The sequence below is a fragment of the Pagrus major genome, chromosome 6 (assembly GCF_040436345.1).
Source record: "Pagrus major chromosome 6, Pma_NU_1.0".
In the NCBI taxonomy this organism is placed as follows: domain Eukaryota; kingdom Metazoa; phylum Chordata; class Actinopteri; order Spariformes; family Sparidae; genus Pagrus; species Pagrus major.
Window position 1 is genome coordinate 18,541,248 of NC_133220.1, and position 11,384 is coordinate 18,552,631.

The 11,384-nt window shown below is 38.6% G+C and overlaps 1 protein-coding gene across 1 annotated transcript; it reads right to left on the reverse strand.

Moving 5' to 3' along the window:
- Positions 1-332: 332 nt before the first annotated feature.
- On the reverse strand, positions 333-5,393 carry LOC140998432 (ras association domain-containing protein 1-like). Its single transcript, XM_073468722.1, has 6 exons — positions 5,102-5,393; positions 3,342-3,466; positions 1,623-1,727; positions 1,237-1,525; positions 1,045-1,160; positions 333-932 (listed from the first exon to the last, which is right to left on the reverse strand). The coding sequence occupies exons 1-6, from the start codon at positions 5,391-5,393 to the stop codon at positions 783-785; spliced, it is 1,077 nt and encodes a 358-aa protein (XP_073324823.1). The 3' UTR covers positions 333-782.
- Between the last annotated feature and the right edge of the window lie 5,991 nt (positions 5,394-11,384).

Consider the following 11,384-nt stretch of genomic DNA (forward strand, 5'->3'; position numbering starts at 1 on the left):
AAACCCTTGAATGAATGAGGATGAATTTGAACACCAACAGCAAACCAGGCCTTTAGTGCCTTTACCTCGCTGATCTTGTGGCTACTCAAGAGCGAATCACTGCAGCCAATGTTGAAACAAATCCAGTGGAAAGCCTTCCCTAAAGAGTGGAGGCTATTATAACAGCACATACATGTTCAAACACAGTCTATCAAACTTAAAGCAATGTTATGTAGAAATTGACATTTTGTGTGATTTGATTAAGGTCAAGAAGTTAGATAATATTGTTATAATGTGAAATAAAAAATTGTAACAATGACATCAAATGACCCGTGTTTTATTGACTTCAGTTTATTAGATAATTAGAATGTAAACACATTGTTTCACATCTTAATTTGCCCAAATCCATGTCACAGGTTCATTAAAGTGCCAAAATTTAAAAACGGCTTCACAGAATAAAAATGAAACTAAATATCACATGATAAATGACCAGAAAGACTAATATTGTGTTTTTAATACCACTATAAATAATCGAGTCAAGCAGCATGGCTTTTAAGAACGAACTGCATCCAATTAAGTCCAAGATCATACTTTTTCCCCATTCAGTTCATAACAGTGACTCTGCTTGCACAAAATTGCAGGCCCTAAACCATTAAGTAGTTCACATTATATGTAACACTGCTTCATAAACAACATTTCATTGTCTGAGCTCTTTCCTTCCCTTTTACATTACTGATAATACTCTTCACTGTGGCAGAATGTTTTTCTTCATTAAACACAAGGCTGAGTTGAATCACTCAAAGTCATCCAGGAGTATTGATCTTTGCCATGGCCTGCTTCATCGTGTCTCTAGCAAGAGTGTAGCGCTTCACAATCTGCCGTACGTGCTCCTCTTCCTCACGCTTCAGGATCCGCAGGAAGTTGCACAACTCAGGAAAACTAAATGCGTCCCACTGTGGAGAAGAGACATTTCTCATTAAAAGCAGCGGTATGTATCAGCTTTTTATCAGCATATATTATAAGTTTATCGTATGAATGAATCCTCAGAGACAAATGGAAACTTACATTCACGTCCCCTGTGTTATTCTCTTTCAAAACCAGACTCAAGACTTTCTCACTGGGGCCAGCACACAAGCGCAGGTAGAGGGGACGCTCGTCGTCTGACAGTTTACGCATGCACACTAAGGGAAATAAAATTCAGCACTTAAAAATGTCACATTTAACTGTTTTGTTTTTGCACATTATTGAGGATTCTACCTTGACTTTGTCTCTCAGAGCGTTCAAACAGGGCAAACTTGGCTGGGTTGTCCACCACAGTGAACTTGTTGAGCAACGCCTCGATGACTTCTCGCACACGCGTTTGGGAGCTTATATGCAGGTGCTTGGCAGTGTCTTTGGGGAGGTAGAAAGACGTCCGCCGTTTCAGCAGTCTGCCCCGCTGATCCTCCTCCTGTGACGCGCAGAGGCTCTGACGAGGAGGGAGGGAGATGGGACGGACTAACTGAAAGTGGACCTTGATGAAACCAGTGTAGGACCCATCTTTATTCTGCAAGGTAGACAGAGTTAGTTTGCAAGAATGTAAGAAATGGACTCAATATTAAAAAAGTCAGCAAACTATTACAAATGAAAATACAGTCACTCACGACCACCATGTAGAGATTGCTGTTGGTCTGTGCATTATACTCCTTAACCTTGTGTTGAATCTCACTAACAGTCAGCTTCTGTTTACCCCAGTCAATCTGTTCATCCTAAAAAAAGAAAAGAGGAGAGAGTTCAGCAAATAGGTCACATACTGTCAGCAGAAAGCTTGTCCTCACAAGTGACAGGGAGCAGATGAATGCAAATAAAAGTAAAATGAATTCAAGCTCTTTGTCTGTAGCTAGAGAAAGACATGATTTAATTTAGTTAACCAAACAGAAAGTAAAAACAGTCGTGTGCCTATAGGACTGATGAGTTCCACATCCACACCGCTGATCTTCTGACCTTGCGAAAGAAAGACGTACGTGCAGTAAAATAAACTTCCAGCTCCGAGCTGCTGCTGTCCTCCTCACTTGCTATTCTTCCCCAGGTCATCTCCAAGCTTCAGGTGTTGTTTTATCATCAACAGTCATGTGTTAGAAATTTCTCAGCCCTGCTCTGTCTCTGTCTTCTGTCTGGAGACATCTGATTCTACCAACAGCTCCTTTGACCTCAGCATTTCCATCTGCTCCTCCCAGACAATAAAAACCTCACAAAAGGGCCATACCCAGGGAGATCTGCTGGAATTATCCTGATATTTCATCCAATGTTGTAGTTGATGTGAGGGCAGGACAATCCGATATATATCGTTATCGTGATATGAGACTATGTATTGTCTTAGATTCTAATAATTGTTGTCTTTTCCTGGTTTTAAAAGCTGCTTTATAGTAAAGTGACGTCCTGTTCTGAACTCATCAGACTGTTCCACTTGTTTTAATACTTGTCTTTACCCACTTAGTCATTGTATTCACATTACTGATGATTATTTATCAGGAATCTCAATGTGTTAGTATTTTGTGAAAGTACTAACAGTCATCCATACAATATTGTTGCAACATCGATATCAAAGTAGGGCCTATTTGGTTAAAAATATTGTGATGTATGATTTTGTCGCCATTGATGAAGTGCTTATGAGGAGTTTACAAAATATGAAGGTATATATTGTGTATCGCGATATGGCCTTAAAGTTCGATTATATTATTTTAAAGTCATATCGTCCAGCTTTAGTTGATGTGTGGACAGTTTCCTATCATATATAATTAACCATACAGTACCCCAGCTTTACTTTTGAGAAATTCAGCCCCCAAGTTTGAAAGAACACACCAAAAGTCCTCTCTTAGATGCCCCAATGGTAGATAAGACAGTCTAAAGTGCCCTTCCAGTGGACAAAAAGTTGTAAAGTCATACAATATATCACTTCTTTCTGTGTGCAGGTGCCCCTCTGCATACTTGTGGTGCCCTTTTATTACAACCTAATGGAGTATCCCTTTGGACATGGACTTTGAACCTCACCTTCAATTGTCTGATAACTTGTGCTGGTAGTGTGAGATTCATTTTTGTGGCTGTGAAATAAAGACAGCTGTTTTATTGTGAGGTTGTTAAGTCACCCCCTCCCCTCCGCTCTCTCCTAAATTACTTTCTGTATGAATGCCTTGACAGTGAGGAGGTAATAAAACCAGTGTCTCTGAGGACATATGGCACACGGATGAACAGCAGTGGACGATCTGTTAGCCTCCATCTGCTTTGACATACCCACCTACACAATTAATTAAATAATGCTAATTTCAAAAAATTATAAAACAATCCCATGAAGGCTGCGGTGTGATTGTTTCTTTGTCCCTCACCACATTTGTGTCGGTCTCGATGGAGTCGACAGAGAAATCCTCCTGGTCTGTTAACAAACTGTCATCTGTGCTGCAGTCCAGCTGGATGAAGGGCCGGCAGCGGTGGTGACAAGTGTAACTGCAGTCTGACAGACAGAGATAGAGAGAGAGCGTACTGTAAGCAACATGCCATAATGTTTGTACATCAAGTATAAAATAAAATTAGTGGTTTGACTTTTAATGGGAGGTCACCTGTTTGTCTCATTCTGAGATGGGACAGAAAAGCCTGAAGTCAAACAATAAAGATAAACATTCCCAGGAAGTGTCTGGTTAAACATGAAGCTTTCCAGAGCTTCCTACAGATTAGGACCAACTCTGTGATAAAGTTTCTCATGGATGGAAAAATAACACAAGCATCCTGCAGTCTGGTGGTACTGTGAGGTGCAGACTGTATCACAGCTCTGTGAGCTTTCGATGGAACTGACTTTATTTTATTGCAGAGCTGATTTCAGCTCTAGTTTGAGGGCATTTTAAGTTATTTTCTATTGAGGTTGATGTTTTTTTAATCTCAATTTCAGCCATTAAAATTTTTTTTAATGATTTTATCTTCACACCAGCGTTATTGTGTAAGCGACTACAATCATTTACCATGACTGTTATTAAACCCATATGCAGGAATGATGATTCAGGACAGCCTGATGGACTGTATCACATTGTGTCTGATGCAATGCAGATTAGGTGGCTGGTTGTGTGTCTTTGCTTGTTAAGTCACCGGTTGCAGAGAAACATCTGCATCATGTACACACACACAATTTAAAGGACAAGGCTGGTGTTATATTATATTCTTCTTTTCTTATTGCCAAAATCAACGATGTATGAGTCCCACTAAACTCTAACTGTGAGCTCCCTCTAGTGGTACTTGGAGGGATCCCACATTTTCTTGGATCGGTTTATTTAAGAGATAGATTTATTTTATAGTATCAAATGCTGCAATAATTAGGAATCAAAATACTTTTGACTAAATTAGAGAAAACATTCTGGTCACCCCAGCCCATTTTTAATATTTTTTGATGGGATATTTTTGTCATCTCTACTGTCTGGAGAATACAGTATCTATGTGAAACAAGCAGGCATAACACATTCAAGAAGGGATCATGTGATTTTGGAGAGAGGTGTGTCTGGGCGCACCCATGAGAAAATGCCAAACACACCCTGTGCCACTCCACCCGAGCCTGGCAAGTCCACAAAAATGTCAAACCTGCGGAAATGCTCCGAGGCTTGTTGGATGACAAATGAAAATTGCAAGGAGTGGCGGAGTAGCCTTTGATAATGTATCCATTTTTTGTTAGGACTAATTTATGTTTTCCTCGTTATATTAATTGAAAAATAATATTACAATTAACACTAGCCAAGAGGAAAAAAGGCAGGGGCTCAAATCCCTTTTGGGGTCTATCTGTGCACATGCCTGGTCTCCAGTATGTACTTTCATTTTTAAATATGACTAAATAATTTTACAAAACAGCTGGGCATTGTAGTTTTCTAGCAAATGTTAATCAAAGAGGAAAAAATAGTAGATTTATTGGGGACTATTTTCAGCCATGGATTAATACACAATCGGTCCACTGAAAATAAACTACAGCACCCATGTTGATGGTATTGAAGAAACTTGCCGCCCAGTGCAACAATTTGGCTTTTTGATGAGCCTTTAATCATTTTTCGAAAACAACAGAGGTCTGTGGTGATACTAGGAGCTGTAATATTCAAATGTTGAAGGTACTCACTGGTGCAGCGTAAACCTTGCTTATAAAGACCCCAGATGAATTCTCCACACAGGTCACACCAGGTGAGATGGGCGTGACCGTAGGGCTGGAAGTCATGACCCACTGCAGCCTCTCCCGTCTGGCCCAGGGGTGCCTCGATTCTGACGCTGTCTCCGACCAGACGGACGACATGGAAGTGGCTCGGATGCCCTGGGTTCACAGGTGGTGGGGCTGTGCGGGCCGCAGGTGCAGCCAGCTCAATGGGATCATTCACACTGAGGTCCTTCAGCTCAATCAGCTCGCATTTAGACATCCTGTCCTTAATAGAGACGCTGACATGTCAGGTGAGCACTTGCTGTCCATGAGCTAGTATGGGTGTACATCCAGTCCTGACAGGAGACAGTGTTAATATGTGCACCTTTGCATCCTTACTGAGAAGTCAGGCTCTGATGAAATGAGGATCAGGTCCGTTTTTTGATTCAGTCACTTCCAGATCGTTTTGTTGTGCTGATGAACTGGTGGCTGCTCAGTCCTTAGGAGCTGCAAGACAGTTTGAAATCAGTTTGTGTACAATACAATATAATAAAAAAATAAGTCAGTTTGACATAAAATAATATCACTTAAAGGAGACCTATTATGCCTTTCTGTTTTCCTCTCCTCCAGAGTTTTATATAGGTTCTTGTACATGTAAAGGGTCTTGAAAGTTAGAAAGTACAGGGAGCACGTCTCAGAGAAAACACTGCTCCTGAAAACGCCTTGTCAGTTGTCCCACCTCTAATTCTGTGAATTTGTGACATCACACTATGTCACCATGTCACACATTTCAATGATATATGCCTATATTCACGGTAGAAGGGAAGTGAACTGGGAGCTGAAAACACGACAGAGCTGACCAGAGACATGGTGAGCAGTGCTGGCTCAGGCATGTGTGAGCGGATGAATCAGAGCAGACTGGGTAACCGGGAGGGGGGGCCTTAAAGAGACAGGAGCTGTTTCAGATGTACAGATGTTTGGGTATGGGAGAAAACAGATGTAATTTGAGCATTAAGGCATGTAAACCTATTCTAGTAGTGACCCAAAATAAAAACATGATTCTGAAAATGAACATAATATGTCTCCTTTAAAATCAAGGTCTATGTTGTATTAGAACATGTATGGGCTTCACAAATAAAAGATTAACATTTGTTATCAGGATTCAAACGATTATAACCAATGTGGGTCAAAATGACTGGTAGCCTTTAATCCTGTCCAATCCCAAAACAACTCCTAACGTTCTTCTCTGTGTGACAGTGAAACAAAAAATCTGAATATTTTACACAAAACACTTTCACGAAGAAGTGGACCAAAACTGTTTGATCCATCAAATTCAGAAAGCTTAAAACTAACTTAAATATAACCCAAATGATACCCAAATGGCACAATAACAGAAGTGAAAAAGCTTACAGCCTTGGTTTTAAGATTTTTATCATATCATATCATGTATACATGTTACACCTCACACCACTGTACATTACTTGAATAAATGTTACTTTCCACCACTTCATTTTGCTGATACTGCTCTCATTTGATCAGATTTTGAATCCTGGCATTGTAATGGAGTACTTTTACAGTGTAGTATTGCTACCGTTATTGACGTAAACAGTGATTGAATGTAACTAAATAAATTTACTCAAGTATTGTAGCCTAATGAATACAAATTGTAGGTGCTCGTACTTAAATTGAGTACTTCCCATTTCTGCTGCTTTATACTTGCACTCTACTACATTTAGGAGGCAGATAATGTACTTTTACACCACTACATTTATTTGATAACTTTAATTACTAGTTACTTTGCAGATTACATGCTACATCAGAGGAAAATAGTAAATTAATTTATTTTATTGGCAATCGGGTTATTAAAAAACACTGACAATGAAAAAAAATGCTGAAGATGTGTAAAGTAGCAGGAAACAGAAAGACTTAAGTAAATCACATGTTGCTCAAAATTGTACAGTACTCGAGTAAATGTAATTCATTACTTCATTTTGCTGATACTACTGAATCCTGACCTTGTAATGGAGTACTTTTACAGTGTAACATTTCTACTGTCATGAAGTTAACAGTGATAACAAATGTGGGTCATAATTTACTTAGAATATAACTAAGCTACGGTTAAATATTACTCAAGTACTGTGCTTAAGTAGATTTTTGAGGCGTTTGGACATTTCTGCTACTTTATACTTCCACTGCACTACACTACAGGCAAATATTGTACTTTTACTCCACTACATTTATTTGATAGCTTTAGTTATGATATACTTTGCAGATTACACGCTACATCAGAGCCACAGTAGTACAGTTATTTATTTTATTGCCATGATTTAAAAAAAAAACCAAAACACTGATAATGAGAAAAACGCTAAATATCAGATCCGATAATCAGCCAGGCAGGTTATCAGATGACCTACACAGTGTATACATACACATGTAATATATATGTATATTTTACTTTTACTTGTACTTATATTTAATGCCAGAAAATTACTTTTGATACTTGAATACATTTAGTATCAGATACTTTAAGACTTTTACTCAAGTACTATCCACATGTATGACTTTCACTTTTGCTTTTAGTAATATTATAACATGATATCTTTACTTTGACTCAAGTATTAAAAGAATCTGAACACTTCTTTCATCACTATTGACAAACATTGTGTGAAAACAGACCTTATTTTCTAAACTTATCCTCTAAACTGCAGAAGTGAACACATCCCTCTGGAGTGTCATCATTAGAATAAGTGTAAAACGTCCACAGGTCCATGAGAAACTTGCACTGTGACTTGAATACGAACAACCCGGGGCTCTATCTGCCAAGTGGGTCACCACACGGCGCAATTATCCACACAGGGCAACAAGAACACATTGTGACCGGGAGCATCCATGCATACTTGGCTCATTTGTCACAAATCATCCCCGTATGAAACCGAGAATAAGCATCTTGAGTTTTAAAGACAGCATTTTTAGATTATTCTTTAATCTGTTTTGTGTTGCAAACTGCAGCTCAGTCTGTGACGGGACAGCCCGGTTTAATCCTGTCCGAAACGGGACGACAAACTCTTTTGACAGTGACACCCAGGACAAATCTGTGGAGTTTCTGACAGACAAACCTTTAAAAAAAAAGGACCTTACCTCGTTTAATTCATCACCGCCTCTTCACTGAGAGGAGGTTTGGAGAGTGAACGCAGTTTGTCGGTTTGTATTAACATCGAGCTGTCCCTCGGCCGACGCACGCACCTCAGTTTGCGCATGCACATTGTGAGTGTGGGATTACCGTCTAATCCCGTGTGTGTATCACAGCATCCTGAGAGAGGCACCGCAGGAGGAATCCCCTCTGATCGCACACTGCAATAATGTAGCCTCATACATGGAGTTCATATTGTCTTCTGCTTTTGTTTGGTGGGCTACCACTTTCTAATAATACACCCTTTATAAAGTATTTATAAACTGTAAATAGCTTTTTATTTAATGATTGATATCCTAACTCATGTCCCAGTGCTTTGAAGATGATAAATAAACCATGAATTAAAACAACTTCTGGGTTGCCAGGTTGTGAACAAACCCTTCATACTATTTTTTTTAAATAGTGATTTTTAAAAGTGCAATATATACGAATTTTAGTTTTAAAAATTAAAAAATTAAAAGAATATGTCCCCCCCCCCACCTGTTCTATGCTTTTCTGCTTGCTTTCGCATTTCTTGACTTGTTTTAATGTTTTGTTTCTTGATGTCTTCCTACTCGTTTTTTAAATGTCTTTTAATATCATTTCATGCGCCTGTAAAGCACTTTGAGTTGCCTTGTGTCTGAATTGTGTTATACAAATAAACTTGCCTTGCCTTACCTAAAATTTTGAACGAAATGTGAAGATTTATTAGTTATGACATAAGTTATCTGTTTTTTCTGCTGTAAGACTTTGAGGATAATAAAATTAAATATGAAAATTGAATGTTTGGCTGTAAATCGCAAAGGGCAAGTCTCACATCTCTATAGGATGTCCATTAAAAATCAAATTCACAACTTAGTCTGTAACATTTTAAGATCAAAAAGGGATTTAAATTGGTCAATAAAGTCTCAAAATTTCCTAATGATACTATTGAAGTGATCAATTTGAAACAGAGTCACTTTTCTCAAATGGCAGCTCTGTCAGTTCGGAATGAATAGAACGTTTAATGTTTCATTAAGGGCCATTTGGAAATGACTCAGTGAGGAAAAAGCCTCCAGGCTCAAATATGGAGGGTAGATGAAGAGGTCTTCTTACTCTTTATTGCCTCTCTCAACTCTCAACATTTGATTCACAGTAGATGGAGCTGCAAGTATCAAGAGAGAGGGTGTTTTACTAATAGAATTACTTAATATATTATTTAGGCACAAATGTGCCACAGCTGTATTAAAAACAAAGACATGTTTAAATTCAGAATAAAACTTTAAGGCATATGTAGGCTGTTCTCAGACTCATGATAGTTAGACGCAATACAACAATACAATGTAAAAATATTATCAATATAGTGTCAGTATTGGGAGTTGGAAATGAGACTAAAAAAATCAACTTTTCTTTCAAATAGGATCTTTAAATTAAACATATTATGCTAATTTTCAGGTTCATCATTTTATTTGCGATTTTGGATTACAAAAACACATCAGTCTTCTCATACTGTCCAGTACTGCAGCACTGTTTCCCCCCCTCTGTCTGAAACACTCTGTTTTAGCCCCTGTCTCTTCAAAGACCCTCCTCCTGATTACCCAGTCTCCTCTGATCGGTCAGCTCACACACGCCTGAGCCAGTGCCACTAACAACAACAAAGCAGCTGTGCTAAATCAATTCTTATGTGCCGAACTAGCTGTGAGGCACAAATTATGCAACTGTATGACATGGTGATGTAATGTGATGTCACAAAGTCACAGAATTAAAGGCGGGACTACTGATGAGGTGTTTCAGGAGCAGTGTTTTCTGTGGGAGAGATGAGCTTCTGTTGGTGTGGACTTTGACCTTTTTTACTTTCAAGATCTTTTACATGCACAAGGACAAATATAAAAAACTGATGGAAGGAAAAGACAAAAAAGCTTTTTTTTTAGTAACAGTTTTGGTTATATATTCCTATATTCTTGAGCTGCAGGACTTCTAGATGGGTGATGGGAAATGTTTTTGTTCTACCCCACCATAACTCAAAATACAAGCCTGTTTTGCTTTATCAACACAAATGTAAACATATGGCTTCATGTCTAAAACTCATGCTCGCCCTTGCAAACTGCTATTCCTTCTATCAAGCACACTGTCTGTTCATAGGCCTATAAGAAAGTTGCATAGTGCACCTTTAAGTTCTGCATTCAGAATCTTACCCAACAACTTAAATAAAAGTGGAAAGTACTTTTAGCAAAATGTATTCAAAGTAAACATACAAGTCAGAAAAAAAAACCAATGCAAGTGTTGTATAATTAGGCCTATAACTGAATTATTATGACCGATTATATAGTACTGGGCAGAGACATCTATAACAATGCATCATATTTATATAATTATCATGTATTTTGTATAAACAATCTTAATCTGCAAAGTATCCAGTTTCCAGATGTCCTGATTATGTCTAATTTAGATGTTATATTTTAGTGCCACCATCTGGACAATGCAGGTGCCAAGTCTGACTCCTCTCAGAGAAAAAGAAACAAAGAAACAAAAAATAAACAGTGTACCAGTGGCAGTGATTATAAGACAGACATAGAAAGAGAGAGAGAGGCATGCACTGAATGACCATGTTGTTGTTCTCTCTTGCTGTGCCGGCTGCCCAGTGTGGAGGCCCTGCACAGTCACAAGCTTATTAGAGAGTAATTGGAGCACAATAACCTAAGAACAGCTGACCAGTCTGTCTGAGCTGCTGGATGTGGAATGGGTGGTGTACATCCTGAACCCGCCAGCTCAACCAACAACATGCACCCTAACAGATTTTACACTCACTGCAACCTTCAGCCCATCTGTGGTAGTTTAATTGAATGAGACAATAATATATACAGTCACCCACATGGAAGAGATTCTAACTTTCAGACTTCAAGCACAACTCTGTGTCTACAGCATCCTGAGTGAACCAGGAAAAAAAAAACAAAAAACATGTTTCATGTGTGCCTGAAATCTTTCTAGAAGGCATCCACGTCAGCCAAGAATAGAGTAGGTGCAAGTTCCCCAAAATAAGGAGAGAAAGTTTCCGGGTATTCTGGTTTCAGAATAAAAGCGTGAAAAGTTAAACATTTAGAAACAGGTTTAACTAAAATATTT

Coding starts and splice junctions, on each gene's coding strand:
- LOC140998432 (XM_073468722.1), bottom strand. CDS start 5,393: ATGTCTAAATGCGAGCTGATTGAGCTGAAGGACCTCAGTGTGAATGAT. Junction 3,467..5,101: donor GCAAGGTTTACGCTGCACCA/GTGAGTACCTTC, acceptor TCTGTCTGTCAG/ACTGCAGTTACACTTGTCAC. Junction 1,526..1,622: donor GCAATCTCTACATGGTGGTC/GTGAGTGACTGT, acceptor TCTACCTTGCAG/AATAAAGATGGGTCCTACAC.